Raw genomic sequence first — 20,000 nt, 5'->3', positions numbered from 1 at the left:
TTTGACTATCGATAGCCGGTGGCCCTGTTATCTTGTGGCGGTGGCGGCGGCGGCGGCGGCGGTGGCGGCGGTGGTAGTGGAGTGTACTTTAGCGCTGTTTTGTTGGTTTGTTTAGATCCCTATGACTTAATGGTTTGGCATAAGAGACAGATAGTGTATCAGACTTTAAAGAAACACGAATTGTGATCGATTGCTCCGACTAAAATGTTGAAAGCGTTGCCCCAGCATGGCCCTGCTCTCGAAGGATTAAAACAAGTAAAAATAAAACATAAAGAAAAAATAGATAACAGATACATCTCCCCTCCTTTTTAAGAAGGTAGTGGTGAATCATGATTCGAAGGACATATGATTGTTAATTCTAGCAGTTCAATTTGCCACGTACTGACACGGTGTTGCTGCTGCTGCTGTTGTTTGTACGTTATTTATTATTCCGAGAACAAACTATGTATCTTTCCGTGGTGTTCTTATCAGTAAGTTTCCAACAGTGATGAATTAGCTAACAATGTAAATATATATATCTGGATTATCTCAGGACATCGTTCGTGTTGTTGTGGATGGTATTGTAGTTCAGAGCACTCTGATGTTGTTGTTGTTGTTGTAATTGATTGAACTTCGATGACAAAATGTAGGGATTAGAAAGTATTCGGAAGTGAATTATCCACAATGCACTTCCTTTTCCTGTCTTCTTTTCCTTTTAGAAATAATCGGGATGTGATTTGAGCGGGGGATTTGCCTTCTATGTTTGCTTAAGATAAACAAGTAAACGTTATCAGAACAGCCAAATCAACACACATACAGAAAGAGGGAGAGAGAGTAAGCATACGCAATATATATCGCAGCAGACAGGAATAAATGAAAGGAATAACTCTAATATAGGTGGGGCTAGTATATACACCTTAGAGTGTGTGGTAATAATACTTCGTATATTCTACAGAGTGTCCCAGAAAGTTTTACCCAGGTTTAAATGTCTTTCTGAAGAATATCGGTTCGGGTAACATTATCTACATTTTGCATAAAGATTTACATCTCCATCTTAGAGAGTAATGTTTCTGCTCGCTCCTATTCAAATATGTCAGATCTGTAGCAAGCTCTTCTGTTCTCATGGGTCAAGCTGGATGAAGAGATGCCACGGTGTTACATATATGGATCAAAATAGTTTGATTCCAATTCGTAGGTACTGTTGAGTTTCAAGCGCGATGCTAGTCGTCAGCCATTTTGAATTTGAATTCAAAATGGCTGATGACTAGCTTCGCGCTTGAAATTCTAGAGCACCATCGAATTGGAATCAAACTGTTTTGATCCATATATATATACGATGGGCTTCTTTCTGTTTCCGTCAATCAAATCCATTGCTTCATTCAACCAAATGTTATGTTCGGCTCGCGGCTATAGTTGAAGACACTTCCCCAAAGTGCCAGGCAGTGGGACTGAACTCATGCGGTTCATGTAGTTGGGAAGCAAACTTCTTACCACACAGCCGTGCCAGTACCTAGATATATATATATAGAGAGAGAGAGAGAAAGACATAGAGAGATGGAAACGGACAGAGTGAAAATTTGTGAAGTAGTTGTTTAGATGGAATCTGTGTCAGGTAATGTGGGTGAAAGGCCAGAAGAAGAAAAGGAACAATCAATTCCTCTTAATTGGCAGCTATAAAGATGTGAGAAATATACTCTGGTTTGGCAAATGAAAGAATACATATCTAAGAACAAAGGAATTGCGCAAGGCTAATCTGGTACCTACGCTTCTGTGTAAACTAGAGTTTTTGGTTTGCTTTAGGCAACGGATAAACCAACATACGCCCATGCAAATATATATACAGATTTAGACAAACGCACACATACATACACACACACACACACACACACAAATGCAAACACACATTCACACGCAACACAGATATTTGAATACACTCACACACACACACACATGAAAATGCGAACACGGAAACATATACACATACAAATATATTCACATGCAAAAAACACAACTATGCAAACAGATACACACATATGCATTAAACACACACACATACATGCATTAAACACACACACACACACATGCATACACACATACAGCAAACAAACACACATGCACACACTCATACAGGCAAGCACACGCTTGCACGCAAACAAGCACACATGCTAAGCACACACACTCACTCATGCATGCACATACAAACAAACAAATAGACCACGAGCATACACATAGGGGAGACTGAAGGTAGCAAAGAAAACAGATATGCCCACACATCCAGACATGCATACATCCATTAACCCACAAATGCATATATGCGTAGTGACAATCACACACACACACACAAACACACAAACACATACACCCAAAGAAAGAAACATATGGAAAACTTCAGAAAACGGAGTAAGTCCATGCGCACATACATTCACACATGTTTGGTAAGTGGAGATGCCACACAAATTGTATTCAGAATAACGATTCAAAAGTTTATTATCGGAATGAATGAATGATCGAATGAAGGAAAGAATGAATATTCGAATAAAAGATTGTCAGAATTGTAAATATATATGGTTTTATCAATAGATGTTTTATCCAGTTATTTACATTTCATTACATAAACGTTAGCGTCTATCAATAGATGCTAATTGTTTCTTTAACCCTGCCCACAGACAAAATCAAGCAACAACAGCTACAAAGCCGCTATTAGCCAGGAGAAGTGTAATTAGTCGCTCGATCATCTAGAAATAGCAGGCAAAGTTTCCTTAAATATACTTTGAAAAGAGAGACGGATATATTCGACAGAGGATTCTAACTAGTTGAACTCCCCAAGCGGTTTAAATGCACAAGTTTCAGGTATCCAGGTGGCTTTAAGTGTGTCACGAAAGGTCTAGTTGGAGTCCCAACCTTCTGTGTTCTTTTGCAGGGCTAAGAAAAACTAAAGGATCGCTGCAATAAGTGTGTTAATTTGAGAGGGGAATATGTTGCATAAAATCATAATTAACTGATCTTCCTGTATTTTCTTTTAGCCAAAAGCCAGGAACTTGTCACCATCCCCACCGTATATGATGCCAGTTGTTGAAGTAAAATACCATTTCTTGGTTCAAGCTACTTGTGAATCAGTTCCTTGTTTTCACACGGAATAATTGCATCCTGGATTAATAACTACTTTGAGTGAGTCACTGTGATAGCGTTGAGGCTTCAGCGCTACCATGATAACCAATGCTATTTCATCTTTGAATAGATGTTTTAAAATGGCGGTAAGCTGGCAGAAACGTTAGCACGCCGTGGTAGACTTTGCCTTTCATCCTTCGGGGTCGATAAATAAAGTATCAGTTCAGCACTGGGGTCGATGTAATCGACTTAATCCCTTTGTCTGTCCTTGTTTGTCCCCTCTATGTTTAGCCCCTTGTGGGCAATGAAGAAATAAGAAACGTTAGCACGCCGGGCGAAATGCTTAGCGGTATTTCTTCCGTCTTCACAATCTGATTTCAAATTCCGCCAACGTCGACTTTGCCTTTCATCCTTTCGGGGTCGATAAATAAAGTACCTGTTTCGCCCTGGGGATCGAAGTAATCGACTTAATCCCTTTGTCTGTCCTTGTGTGTCCCCTTCTATGTTTAGCCCCTTGTGGGCAATAAAGAAATAAGAAACGTTAGCACACCGGGCGAAATGCTTAGCGGTATTTATTCTGTCTTTACGATCTGAGTTCAAATTCCGTCGAGGTCGACTTTGCCTTCCTCCCCACAAATTTCAGGACTTGTGCCTAGAGTAGAAAAAAATACAGGTTTGGAAACTGAGTCAATGGAAAGGAGGTACAACTTGATGAAATCTCTGAACGGTTTAAATGCGCAAGTCTCAGATATCCAAATGGCTTTATGGGTATCGCGAAAGTCCTGGTTGGAAGCACAACCTTCTGAATTATTTTACAGGGCTTAGAAAACTCGAAGGGCCACTGCAATATGTGCGTGAATTTTAAAAGGGAATATGTCTGAATAGAATTATGAATAACTGTTGATCATTATCGTCATCATCATCATAAACATCATCATCGACGGCGACAACACCATCATCAGTAGCAGAATACCCACCATCACCATCACCATCATCACCACCACCACCACCGCCACAACCACCACCACCGTCGTCGTCATCATCATCATCATCATCATCATCATTATTTTCATCATCACCACCACCATCACCATCATCATCTTCATCATCATCATCATCATCATCATCACCATCATCACTATCATCGTAATCAGTCAACATCACCACCATCGTCATCATCTTCATCATCTTCATCATCACCACCATCATCATCATCATCATCATCATCATCGTCATCATCATCATTATTTTCATCATCACCACCACCATCATCATCATCATCATCATCATCATCGTCATCCTCACCAACGACGACAGCATTAACAACAAGGACAAGATCAACATCGGCATCGGAGTCAGTAATTATTTCTAATAACAGTAGTGTTTTAATCCTCAACAGAAATGATATGAAGGAGACACAGAGAAAGAGAAAGAGAGCCAATGGAGGTTTTAATGATGAAAAAATCTAGTGACAAGAAAAAAAAAAAAGAGAGGCAATTATTCAAACAGAAAGCGTGCGTGCACGCGCACAGAAAGAGAGAAAGAGAGAGAGGAAGAGAGAGATAGAGAGAAAGAGAAAATTACAGGCATACACAAATTCAGACACTCGCAAACATCTCACACATATACATAGACAAACACGTACAGTATCTTTCAATTTATCTATTTATCTAATTATCTATCTATTATATATATATATATATATATATATATATATATATATATATATATATATATATATATATCCTTCTTGCTGTCTCTCTCTCTCTCTCTCTCTCTCTCTCTTTATATATATATATATATATATATATATATATATATATATATATGTGTGTGTGTATATATATACTTATATATACATGTGTGTATGCACATTGGTAGGCTGATATGTAGCGAGGTAGGCATATGTGGGTATATATACATATATATATATATGTTTTTGTGTGTGTGTTTATGTAGTGAACCAGAGATAGATAAACAGATTGAGAGAGAAAGAGAGAAAGAAACAGACAGACAGACAGACAGACAGACAGACAGACAGACTGACTGACTGACTGACAGGCAGACAGGTAGACAGGTATGCAGAAGGTTTTGGAAATTAATTACCGAATAAATTTCAGAATTCCAAAACCTACATATCAAAACAATAGAATTTTTAAATAACTGAATGCATTACAAAACAAAAATTAAAATCACACAAGAAAAAAAAAAAATGAAAATTTATACTAATTTCAGATATTCGCAGGTAATCGATTTCCTTTTAGCCAAAGATTGGGGAAAAAAAAAAGAAATGAAAATTCATTTCCCATAAAGGAATCGTTGTTTTAATGTTGAATTGTAAAATATCTGTAAGTGGCAGTCTTCTCTTAGCTTAAAAATTCGTTCGTTTTATCCCCAAATGATGTTAATTTGACAGGTGTGTACATAAAAATATATATAAGCATATATGAATGTTTCTAATTATATATTGATATACATGCCTTCATATATATATATATATATATAAATGTATGTATTTATACATACGTACACATGTATATATATATATATATATATATATATATATATATATATATATACATACGCATACACACACACACACACACACATATATATATATATATATATATATATATATATATATATTTATATTTATATATATATGTGAACGTGTAAACATATATTTATATACTTATATGTGAGTGCGCATGTGTGCTGTATGTGTGTGTGTGACTGCCTAAATAAGGAAAAGAACACTCAAAGCATATAGTAAAGTTTTAAATATGCAAGTAGATGTTGTGTCTTCTTGACTCATAAATTTAAGTTTTGCTTTATCGATTATTGAAATAATTATCGACGCGAACTATGTTCCAGAAACGTCCCCTAATAATAATAATAATAATAATAATAATAATAATAATAATAATAATAATAATAAAAGTCACAATGATATTAATAATAGTAGAATTTAACATTGCAACATGTACTATATTACACTGGTGCCTAATAAAATAACTCCGCTCATATTACGCACACCACATACAACAGAATGCACAGTAATATAACAAGAACCAAGAATTTAAGCACTATACCAAATCAAACTGGTGCAGTACACCAACATGAGATACTTTCCATCCACCAACCTCAACGAAATTAAAACCATAATATCGGACATAGTTCAGAGACACGGAGATCCAAAAATTGGTGCTTCAGAATCTCGCATGAATTGATCAAAGAAAACAGTTTCATAATAATAATAATAATAATAATAATAATAATAATAATGGTTTCAAATTTTGGCTCAAGGCCAACAATTTCGGGGGGAGGGGAAAAGTCGATTACATCGATACCAGTGTTCAACTGGTTCTTATTTTGTCGGTCCTGAAAGGATGAAATGCAAAGTCGACCTCGGCGGAATTTGAACTCAGAACGTAGGGACGGATGAAATGCCGCTAAGTAATTCACCAGGACTTGCTAACGATTCTGCCAGCTCACTGCTTCAATAACAATAATTATAATAATCCTTTCTACTTGAGGCACAAAGCCTTGACATTTTGTGGGAGAGGACAAGTCGATTACATCTACTCAAGCGTTTCCCTGATCTTTAATTTATCAACACCGAAAGACCTTCGCAGAATTTGAGCTCAGAACATAGAGACAGACAAACTGTCTCTAAGCATTTTGCCCGACTCGTCAGCTCATGGCATTCACTTCATTTAGTAATAATCCTTTCTACTAAAAGCACAAGGCCTGAAATTTGCAGGGAACAAACTAGTCGATTACATCGATCTCAGTGTTTCTTTCACTGGTACTTAATTTATCGACCCCGAAGAATGAAAGGCAAAGTCGACCTCGGCGGAATTTGAACTCAGAACGTAACGAAGGGCGAAATAGCACAAAGCAGTATTTCACTTATTATTTACTTCAAGAGAAAAGGAATTAAAAATATTCAAAGTCAACCTCGGCAGGTTTTAAACAACACAAAATAAACAGGATCATAACTAAATATAGCAGACGGCAGTGCCCCAGCAGGGCCGCAGCTTTGAGCTGAATCTGATAAAATAACAATCACTTTGTCTGACACACCCTATAATTCAACACATTTGCCAGTCATTGAGCGTCTATTAAATGCTTTTATTTAACACTATTTTCTTTTCTTTAAGATATTTTATTTCCTGTATAATTCACGTATTTGAATATATTATGTATCTTAAAATTTCGTTCATGTTCATTTCCTAAATATGCATACCGCCATCTTCTTTTGTTAAATCGAATATTATTCTTATTGTTTTTATTATTATCATTATTACTATTGACGTTTTCGTAGACGCTTGAACAATCCAATTATTCTACTCTATATTATTCTATTTCATTCTATTTTATTTTTCGAAGACCGAATTTTGTTCATAATTTATTTTTATGTTGTTCATCTTTCGTAATCGTATAACTTCGCTTTTTTTAATTATTCTCTGTACTCACTTTTCTCTCTCGATATACGAGTGTACATATGTATATATATACATACATACATACATATATTATATATTATATATATATATATATATATATATATATATATATATATATATATATATATATATATATATATATATATAATTTGTTTAATTTACATTTGACAAGTTTTGTGACAAGTCAGTGTTTACTAAAGAATCGTATGATTAATGGTGAGCAGTTGTGTGAAATCAATACAATAATCACTAGATCAACCTGAAGATAATGAATTCTGGACAGTTTTTAAGTATTAATTACATGTAGTAAACAGTGACACGCTGACAAACAAACAAGCAATTTGGCCAACGTTCCAGGTGATCGAATATTTAAATGTCAAAGGTAAGGTAAAGAAGGAAAGAAAAATATCGAAGACAAAACACCAGAAAAACAACAGACCGAACGTATATATATATATATATATATATATATATATATATATATGCGTATGTAAGCATATATATGTGTGTGTGTGTGTGTTCGTGTGCATGTATTTCTATGCATGCATGTGTATATGAATATATGTATATAGTATATATTAAAGTGTGTGTACATGTGAGTGCTTAGCCATATATGTATGTAGGTATAAATAAATAAAATTCACAGAAGCCTATGCTAAAATAAATTCACACTTGCCTCTGCATATATATAGATATATACATGAAAACGCATACACAAAAATACACACCCACAGGATTTCATACTCTTTTACTCGTTTCAGTTATTTGACTGCGGCCATGCTGGGGCACCGCCTTTAAAATATTATCATGTGGAGAATCCGGGCATCGATCCCGGTACCTCTCGCATGCTAAGCGAGCACTCTACCATCTGAGCTAATTCCCCTCACTATATATTTATAAATATATTTATATTTATATAAAGACACAGACCTGTAATTTCTTTAAATGAGGGTTTAAGAAATGGTAATTGCTAAACAAAGAAAAAAAATACATTAGCACTGATTTTATTATGCCAATATCGTTTCTCATTTTAATATGTGACGTATTTAGTTATGTAAACATTCGCCGAAATTCTACCCCCCTCCCCTTCTCTCTCTCACTGTTTATGTATGTTCTCTTTCTTTTTTTAATTTGCTATAAATTTTGACCGCCCACCTCCTCGGTGGCAAGGATGCGAAGGAAAGCATCTTGTTTTAAACACCATCCTTTAAATCTTAAGGGGGTCCTGCGGATTTTTATAGTCCCTGATATCGTGATCGTATTTATGCCTACATAACATGCATGTATGTCATTGTTCAGTTTTAATCTCAAGATTTCTTGCCAATAGAGAAAGAGCCGGTTTCTAGCCTAGATCCAAGGCTCCTTTAGTGCACATATGCACACACCAACCAATTTTGTTAGCCACAAAACCCTACAGTTGTCAGCACACAAAAGAAAAGGCTTGCCAATTGTTTAGTTTTCGGTTTGAATTCTGTAAAGATAATTAAATCATTTAGAAGTAAAACACGGATACATACATACATACATGCAAGTATGCATATATACATGGATACATACATACACGCGTGAGAGCAAACACATAAACTACATATATATATATATATATATATATATATATATATATATATATATATATATATATATATATATATATATATATATATCTACAGGGACACGTGCATACACTTCTGCGTATCAACTAAATTTTTACTAATATTTAATAAAATATTTTAAAGGATTCAAATTGTTATGCAATGATCATGGCTGCCCCCCCCCCCTGCCTGCCGTCCCAACAATCAATATATGTACCGATCAACAGGTTTTTTTTAATCGATACCTCTATTAACTTCAATGTATTGATTCCAGTTGAACTTTCTTTGAACCGATAATGTTTACCTGTTTTATGACGATTATAATTATTCCGATATATTCGCATACTGCTTCCTTTTCTCTTTATAATTTATTTAGAGAGAGAGAGAGAGATAGAAAAAAAACTAGATGTTATCTATTACAACGATGCCCGGCCAAAAAAGAACGGTGCCTGTTTAAAACTGGGTCATAGACTAAGGCTACCAACCAGGAACATAATCCACTCACAGGATACGTTTCCATACAGATAACGTGAGCCAAGTTTCACATGCAGGAATTGTTGATATTGTTTATCCCTACTTTAGATTTAAACTGGGATACTTAACCCTTTTGGCTGCCCAAAGCATTATCATCATTTTTTTCTTAAGTTTATCCGAAGCCTCTGTATTTGATTTCAAACTTTTAGTTAGCTATTTTTTTTTTTCAAATGCTCTGAGAAATACAAAGTTTCCTTTTCATAAGTTCCTATTTAGTCTAATAATCGAAAAACATTTGGGAAAGTGCATTGTACATGATCCAAGGGTTAAGACCAAAGTCTTTCACAAATCTCGTCGTATATACGACAGGATTCTGCTCCGCTTCGTTCCAGCACATTCTACACAAAAACAGAAAGCTTACTGTACAAGAAAGACACTTTCCGATGATGGCATGCAGTGCGATCGAACGTGGAAACATGTACTTGCAAAGTGAACTAATTTACCATGAAGCTATAATTGCTTTTATATTAAGTCTAGTGAATCAAACCAAAATTCAATTATATATGTATATATATATATATATATATATATATATATATATATATATATATATATATATATATATATATATATATATATATATATATATATATATATATATATATATATATATATATATATATATATATATACATATATACATATATATATATATATATATATATATATATATATATATATATATATATATATAAGTATATATATATATATATATATATATATATATATATATATATATATATATATATGCATACATATAAATGTATTATATATATTGCATACATATGCATACATATAAATTATATATATATGCATATATGTACATGTTTGTGTGTGTGTATGTATGTGTGTGTGTGTTTAAAAGGAACAAAGTTTCATCTTAAACGAAAGGCTTAAATATCCTACAGCTTTATTTCTATAAATCAGAGACGAAGCATACGAATGCTTTGAATTTTGAATATCGCGAGAATCACTTTTAACCAAGTTAAGACAATAATTCATCGTTCTAATTGTTTCTGCTGCATTTCTGGTGGGGGGGGGGGGTTTAAAGTAAAAGCCTCTGCGTTTCCGAGACGTGCCTAGAATGTTCCATCACCAATAAATTTCTTTCTGAGATTCAATGAACTGTATTGACATACTTCCACCATATATAACGGAATAAATTCAATTTTTCATTTTTTTTTTTTTAAATCTCCTTTTAATCTTTCTTTTTGCTTTGTTATATTCATAGGACAACAACCATACTTGAATAGCAGTTTGAAAGGATTTTAGTCAAACAAATCGAGCCCTTCCTGTACTTACTTTTCCTTTCAAATCTGTTATTTATTTTACCGGGACGCAAACAAATCAACATCGGTTGCCATGTCAAGAGGTGAGAGAAATACAGACAGAAATACGCGCGCACACACACGCAAACGCGTATATATATAAACATATATTATTGTGTCTGGGGAGACTCATTCTGTTTTAATGCCTTATTAATTAATTAACACACTTATTTACTTATGTATTTTTTCTAAAATTTTCGTTGCTTCTTGTAACCTTTTAAGTAGTCGTTGACTCCGTCCGTTGTCGGAGCTGTGCTCTTTATCGTTTGTGCGCATGTGTGCGCGTCAATGTGCATGTGTACACACATATGTATGTATGTATATATGTGTGTATATATGTGTGTATGTATGGATGTATTTGTGTGTATGTATGCGTGTGTGTGTATGCGTACAAAATCATTGGTTGACCTGAGGGTATAATAGAAGACACTTGCCCAAGGTGCCATGGAGTGAGCCTGAGCTCGAAACCACGTCGACTGCAATGCGAGGTCCCTAACCACATAGCCATGACATATCAAGATAAACGTTGCAGGGATGTAAAGAAACCGACAACAAATGTCAAATGGGACAGGTGTGGAGTGTACAAAAACAAACGCAAAGACACTCGCACACATGTATACGATGGGCTTCCACACAGTTTCCTTCTAACAATTTCTCTCTCAAGGCAATGGTCGGCCAAGGTACCGCACAGTGCGACTGAAATCGAAATATATTCAACATTCATAAATAAACATAATATATGAATGCATAAACACAGTGCGTCTATGTGCGTGCATAGAAAGAGAGTAATAGACACACAAACGATTCTATAAATATAACGATAGATGCATTGATTTAGATGTCAGACGAAACATACTGCACGGCAGATGCACAGCGGCACAAATATGAAGGTTGTGTATAGGAATATTTTAACTCGTTTGGCAAGTGTAGAAGACAGTAAATTTCGTTTTATTACTTCATGTGTACGCTCTATACGTACATATAGCAAGCAGGTGATGACGTATGTAGTGATGACATGCATATATAACATACGTACATATGCACCGAGATGCAGACATACATGTGCACATATAGATACCTACATACATACATACATACATACACACCTTCGGAGATTCTTTAAATGAATATATGCAAACATTTTGTTGTGTGCATTTACACAACTAATGATGCACAACATCGCACACAGAGACACACACACACACACACACTCACACATTGACATACACATACAAAAACGCCTAAGTACTACAAAAAACATATTCCCACAGAACAGGAGCGCTGGTGCACTCATCCACATACACGCATACACCAATTCAACCACATAATTAAAAGCCGCAGGTTACGGTCTTAATTCAAAAAGTCTTGTCATACAAAAGTCTTGCATACATACATACATAAAATAAAACATGCAAATCTGCACGTATAGATGCATACAAAAATGCCGTGTTGCTGATGGTGTATCTTGCCGTTTGTTATGCTATCGTCTATGTTATGGTCTATTTTCCCGCATGTTGTGTTTGGTTCGATTCCGCTTGTTATGTTCTTTCTCCTACCTTTGATTTATATATATATATATATATATATATATATATATATATATATATATATATATATATATATATATATATATATATATATATATATACGAACACAAGACAAGTGATCATTATATGGGATAAGGAGGGAATATACATAATAGTGGGGATAATAAATTTGCAGATTCTTATATATAAATCGTTGCAAACAGTAAATATTAAGTTTTAACAAGTTTTATATCGTTTCTTCTCGTTACTTTCTGGCCTATATAAAACTGGATTAAAAGTGCCGGCTTCATGTAGATTTTAACGAAGGAAACATGAAATCATGTTCGATGTACTTACTACTGGGTAATTTCAGGACTGTGAGATGGATGGAAGTCAGCGTTGCAAGCTAATGAAACACTCGTTCAAGATACAGTGCTCTCGTTGCTTACAGCAATAAACTGCACCCACACACTGGGCCCTAATTACAGCTAGGGTAACGACATACGTTAGACAGCGATTGACAAAATAGAAGAAGGTGTTAGAGATATCTGAAGATATAGTACAAGACTGATTGCTTAGCATTCTTTGAATGGAGAATCTTCTCGGTCAAAGCTGATTTCGCTCTATACAGTAACGTCTTCAAACAAACACTATACATACATATTAGTTTATGTATATATTAATATTATCGCAGTTTTAAAAAAACCTTGACAATGTAAATATGTTAATAGTTACCATGGGTAGCAAAAATCACATAAAAAAACAAGATATCACACTCGTTTTATAGGTAGAGATACCAAGTTAAAGTCATGCATTTTGAGTAGATATAGATAATAACAATAAATGGAGCAAAACGCATATAAATAAGGAACTTTTACTTATATGCGTTTTGCTCCATTTATCGTTATTATTCATATATATATATATCTATCTTTTTATCTATATATATATGTAAATGTTGAACAAGGAGAATGACCAATTAATACCGCATTGGTGGATAAAGTTTCTTTATTTGTGTATTAAGGTTACCATTGGGTTCATGTTAAGAAAAATATCTTAATATCTTAATAATTTCTCAAGCTGATCACATGGAGGAATGAGGTTTGTCTCCATATATACACACACGCATACATAAATATATATATATATATATATATATATATATATATATATATATATATATATATATATATATATATAAATACATACATAAACATACATATATATATATACTATATATATGTGTGTATGCATATGTATGTATGTATATATGAATATATATATATATATATATATATATATATATATATATATATGTATATATATATGAGGTGTGGAGCATCACAGCCATGAGCTGAGAAGGATTCTTTGAAGTTTGAATAAGTGTAACAAAAGCAATAATAGACAAGGAAAAGTGAAGTTTCGTACTAATTGATACATAATGTCTGGTTTGATTCCAGGATCGTAAAGAAAGAAGACGAAAAGCAAAAAAATAATAATCCCTGAAAATTCGAAATTGCAAGTATTTGGAATATGAAAACTGTAAAGGTTGGGCCTATAAGAATTGATGCATTTGGAACTTTAAGCAAAGATATAAAGAAATGGTTGAAAGAAATTGGAACTTTTGCAGAAAGTTTGCCTCTTACGGACAGGAAAGATTATCAGGCGGGTTTTAAGCACATGAAAGACTACTGAAAGCTGGTGGATACCTAAGGTTACAGGTAGTAATTTGCTGCCCACATAAATTCCACAAGGAATAAAACCGAACCTGAGTCAAATCAATAATCAATAATCAATAATAATAATAATAATAATAATAATAATAATAATAATAATAATAATAATGATTTTAATTTTTGGCTCAAGGCCAACAGGGGGAGGGGTTAAGTCGATTACATCGACCCCAGTATTCAGCTGGTACTTATTTTATCGACCTCGAGCGGATGAAAGGCAAAGTAAACCTCTGCGGAATTTGAACTGAGAAGGTGAAGACGGACGAAATGTCGCTAAGCATTTTGCCCGGTGTGCTAACGATTTTACCAGCTCGCCGCCTTAATAATAATAATAATAATAATAATAATAATAATAATAATAATAATAATAATAATAATAATAATAATAATAATAACAATAGGGCTACTAAAAGACGAACTTGCAAGAATGTGGGCAATGTAGAGGGTAGTTTTTATCCCGATATTTGTATAGGAACACGGAGCACTAACAGCCAGGTTCGAAAAATGTATCGGAGAAATAGGAATTGCGACGAGGCTGGAGCAGCCCCACCACTTCCCAAAAAACCGCTCTGTTGGGAATAGCTAGGATTTTGAGATTGGTTCTTAGGTGTTAACTGATTTCCATGATAAGTTAACATTCAAAGTACCAAATCTTATAATTTGCAGAAAGAGACCCTGTGATACCTCTGACTACAGGTTGCTATCCGCGCTCACAAAATCAACCAGAGCACGTAAGGCCGGCCCGGTACTAAGGCAGCTGAAATAAAGTTATAATGAAAGCAAACCATAAATAATAATAATAATAATGATAATAATAATAATAATAATAATAATAATAATAATAATAATAATAATAATAATAATAATAATAATAATAATAATGATAAACACTATGTGCAAATCTAAATATATGGAACCCTAGGCATAACACCTACATGAACTTCTAACTTGTTGTCTCTTGAGGTCTCTGAGTGAGACTTGGATCCAACTTGTACAAATGCAAAACAAAAGTCAAACAAAATAATAATAATAATAATAATAATAATAATAATAATAATAATAATAATGCACTTACCTTTTGATTTGATCCCTGTTCTGACATGGGTGTCGCTCGTTTACCGCCAATGGGACAGTTTCGGAAATAGCAACCATCTGTAGTGGCAATGAAGAAACTGCATACTGTGAACAACACGAACAAAAGTTGGACGATGGCGAAACAATTTTGAGACATTTTCACAGTTGTTGTGTATAAATTTTTGAGATATAGATATAGAAATAAATGTATATTTATAATTACAAATATGTATTATTGCTGCGTATGATCAAGACAACTTTATATATATGTATATAAATATATATAAAGATATATGCTGTATACTATGCAAATATATAAATAAATCTCTTGTTTAATTCTTGTGTAGCTGTTATTTCTTGTTGTATTATCTAGATATATTTTTTCTTTGCTTGTTCTCTTAACCACTTCTTCCGACTGACTTCGGCAGAATATAAAGGCTAACTAGTCTTGTAAGACAATGTCACTGCAGTTTCATTACAAGCGCCTGTTTGTCTTTTTCTAAACACTTGCTTGTTTGTATATTTTTTAACAGCTGATATTATTTATTTGTATGTGTATGTGTGTGTGTGTGTGTGTAATGTGTATATGTATGTGTGCGCGCGTGCGTATGATTTATTACTATTATTTTTTTTTTATGCAAAGGGGCCGTAACTTACTAAATAAATTCTTCGTTAATTAAATATTTCAGTCTGTGGGCTGGGCAGTTAGTTATACGTAGGTTATAAGTCTGACAAGATAATGTAGTTAACCTGGTGGCAGTGGTAGTGGTGGTAGTGGTGATAGTGGCGGTGGTGTTGGTGCTGGTGCTGGTGGGTGTGGTTTCGCTTGTAGTACTGACTCTAATGGTGGTGGGTGGTTCGGAAAATAGTGATGGGGGAGTGCAATTGTGAAGGCGATGGTTGGCTGCGGTGGTCGTGGTTAGCAATGGTGATAGTGGTGGTGGTGGTGGTGGTGGTGGTGGTGGTGGTGGTGGTGGTGGTGGTGGTGGTGGTTATGGTGGTACCGGTGGTGCCGGTGATTATGGCGGTAGTTATGATGGTTGTTGTGGTGATGGTGATGGCGGTGTTGGTGGAGGTGTGGTGTTGGTGGTGTTGGTGGAGTTGGTGGAGGTGTGGTGTTGGTGGTGTTGGTGGTTATGGTGATAAAAGTTATTGTTCTGATGATGATGACTATTGTAGTGGTGGTGGTGGTGGTAATGGTGGCGGTGGTGGTGATGGTGCTGGTGGTGCTGGTGCTGGTGGTGCTGGTGGTGGTGAGGTGGAGGTGGTGGTTCTCGTGGGTGTGGTTCGAACACACGCTAGTTATTGGTGCTACAGCAGGGAGGTTCTGGGAATCACTAGAAGTGGTGATGGAGATGATATGACACATATACATCTTCATGTGGCAGTGGTGGTGGTTGCGGTAGTGGTAGTGATGGTGGTGGTGGTGGTGGCTGTTGTTGTTGTTGTGGTGATTGACGCTACAGTGGTCGAGTGTTATGATAAATGCGGAGCGTGGTGGTGACGGTGTTAGGGGTTAGGTTTGTGAAGGTGGTGATAGTGGCGGCGGTAGCGGCGGCGGCAGTGGTGGTGGTGGTGGTGGTGGTGGTGGTGGTGGTGGTGGTGGTGGCTGTGGTAGTGGTAGTGGTGGTGGTGTAGTGGGGGGCGATGATGATGGTGGTGGTGTTAATGAAATTCATAGCTATTCTAGTGATGGTGCTGGTGGTTGGGGTAGTGATGGGGATGATTGTGGTAGTGGCGGTGGTGGCGGTGGTGGTGGTGGTGGTGTTTCTTCCGATTGTACTGGTGTCGGTGGTGACACTTGCTAACTCGATGATAATGGTTTGATGGTAGGGGTCGCTGTAGCTTTAACATAAAATACATAGATAAACAAAAAACGGGGGAACCAAAATAAGATGAAGTTGGCAATGAATTATGATATGGAGTGAGACGATAATATGAGGAATTAGCTATGATGTGACAGGGATGTGGTTGTGACATGGCTATGACGTGACTGTGACGTAGCTATGACGTGGCAGTGACACGCCTGAGACGAGGGTGATGGCGGTCTGAGAGGGCAGAGGCAAAATGAAAGTGAATGAGGTCGATATATTCTGTATGTGGCCGAGTGCACATGAGAGGATGTATGCATTTCAATTTTAGCGCGCGTGCGTGTGTGAATAACTTTGTGCGTGTGCGTTTTGTATGCGAATGTGTGTGTGTGTCTGTGCGTGTGATTTAGTGCATGTTATTTTTATTGGTATGTGCTAGCATGAATGGGTACACTCAAGCACATGTAAGATAATAAATATAAATATCAACATACATCTACATATATATGTATCGTATATATGTATGTTCGTATATATGTATGTATACCTGCGTGTGTCTGTTTGTATGTACGTACGTACGTGTGTATGTATGTATGTATGTATGTATGTATGTATGTATGTTCTTATTCAGTTTTATTTCAAGATTTCTTGCCAATAGAGAAAGAACCTGTTTCTAACCAAGATCCAAGGGTCATTCATTGGAATTTCAATATCAACAACAATAAATTACCTGCCTCTGGATGTCCTCTAACCAAGACGGTACCCGCACAGGTAATTCCCAGGAGTGCCTCCTGATTTAAACATCCCCTGGTTGCTTGGATGCTTCAGACTACCCCTGAAGGATTGAGGCAAGCCTATCATTTACCTATATATATATATATATATATATATATATATATATATATATATATATATATATATATATATAATACAAAAAATATATATGCATGTATACACACATATATGTATATACTTTCATCTACATGTGTATATAGATGCATATCAGGGTACAGGACGTTAGAACAATGAACTACAGACAATGGAACGAACACATAGGAAAACAGAAAGCCACTTGGAATTATTCATCAGCTGTCTCTATTCTAACTCGACGTTTCGAAGATATATATACAGAGAGATAGAGAGAGAGAGAGAGGGAGAGAGAGAGAGAGAGAGGGAGAGAGAGAGAGAGAAATAAAGACAGAGAGGGAGAGGGGGGAGAAAGAGAGACAAAAAAAGAGAGAAGGAAAGACTGATATTGATTAGCTTGCTATGTATCGTAATAAGAAACATTTGCACATCGGTTAACGAGGGTAACACCTCGAAGGGAAATAGTAGTGGCAGTAGCCCTGATAGTCTACTCTGAAAGCTGATATATTATAGTTATCGCCAGTCGACTTCCTTCTATATTTGTCTTTCTGTCTCTAGAAAGAAAACCATCGAGTGCGCTTTCACTCTTATATGAGGTAGCAACTGGGCTTTCTGCTCTCCGCCATCATTTTGGATGATTTTATCTCTATTTCTGCAACAGGCTTTAATTATGGAATAACCTTATGGTCTCCAGAGCTATGTGGATTTCTATGCGACACCATGGGCCACACACGCTATTAAATATATATAATTAGCAGAAATATATATGTACGTAAATACATCAATAGACTCATACGCATGCTACACGCACCCTGAGACACGATATATATATATATATATATATATGGAGAATGGAGCAACAAATACAAGAAGAAGCAATTCTGTTGGGCTAGTTAGCCGTTGTTTTATTATGTGGAAGTTATGTAATGAGTCATTGTGGATGTTATGCAATAGTCATTTACGCACGTTTCAATCTGGCCAATGGTTTGGCAGATCTCTTCAGAATGTTGAGGAGTATGTTAAGAGTTCATGGTGTGAGAGATGTAGGAGAAGTGATTAGTGGATATATTAATGTATATGGTGGTATAATAATACCGATAGGTAAAGAAAGCCTTACGTTTTAGTTGAAGTTGTGTTGGTCTTCCTGTAAGGGGATGTAAGATGGGTGCTATTTAAGCTCATTATTCCGATTTTAATCAAATGCATCTCCCCGTGATAGATAGATAGATAGATAGATAGATAGATGCACAAACATACTCAGTCACGCGTGCATGTACTGGAGTGTCAGATAAATTCGTTCGTTTCCTTCCATTTATTCTAATCCTTCCCAACGTTCTTTGAAATAAAAACAAAAATATTTTCATTGTAGTATTTTTATCGACCCCGAAAAGATGAAAAGTAAAGTCGACCTGGGCAGAATTTGAACTCAGAACATGAAGCCGGACGAAATACTGGTAGGCATTTCTCCCGGTGTGGTAACTATTCGTCCAGCTCACCGCCTTATACACATATTTTAATACTGGCTCCAGAAGAGGTGTTTGTTTTTCGAAAACATTTCATATGGTTCCGGTGAATGTTTACCAGGTAATTTTTCTGTTTTATCAGGAACGCCCACAGGAAACAGTGGGTTGGTTATGAAGTTGAGTGATGTCTCCTTGTTTATTAGTTTGGTGATTTAGCGGATCAGGAATTTATTCCGTACTCGATAAACACAGTAAGGTTGGTTAACACACACACACACACACACACACACACACACACACACACACACACACACACACACACACACACACACACACTCACATACAAACACACACAGAAAACTTTACAAAGCTCAATGACAAATGTATGAAATCTAATCCGAAAGCCAGAGTCAGATCAATTTGTCACTCTGTTGTGTCACAACAACAACAACAACAACAACAACGATAAATATAAAGGTAGATATCAAATTATGATAACGATGATGACGATGATGA

The 20,000-nt window shown here is 35.6% G+C and overlaps 1 protein-coding gene and 1 non-coding gene across 3 annotated transcripts in view; both read right to left on the bottom strand.

Annotated features, from left to right (window-relative positions):
- Window positions 1-15,840, bottom strand: part of LOC106869949 (conopressin/neurophysin) — a 110,664-nt gene extending 94,824 nt beyond the window's left edge. The window contains exon 1 of one of the 2 annotated variants that reach the window (XM_014915903.3): window positions 15,345-15,840. In XM_014915903.3, coding sequence (XP_014771389.1) covers window positions 15,345-15,500 — 156 coding nt within the window. In that variant the 5' untranslated portion in view covers window positions 15,501-15,840. The remainder of the gene's footprint in view (window positions 1-15,344) is intronic. The other variant, XM_014915895.3, reaches the window with a different exon arrangement.
- Trnaa-agc (transfer RNA alanine (anticodon AGC)) lies at window positions 8,367-8,439 on the bottom strand. The gene has a single exon. It is a non-coding gene; the product is annotated as a tRNA-Ala (tRNA).
- Window positions 15,841-20,000: the final 4,160 nt, after the last annotated feature.

The sequence above is a fragment of the Octopus bimaculoides genome, chromosome 22 (assembly GCF_046866305.1).
Source record: "Octopus bimaculoides isolate indiv1 chromosome 22, ASM4686630v1, whole genome shotgun sequence".
Classification (NCBI taxonomy): Eukaryota; Metazoa; Mollusca; class Cephalopoda; order Octopoda; family Octopodidae; genus Octopus; species Octopus bimaculoides.
This window is presented reverse-complemented; position numbering and strand designations above follow the sequence as displayed.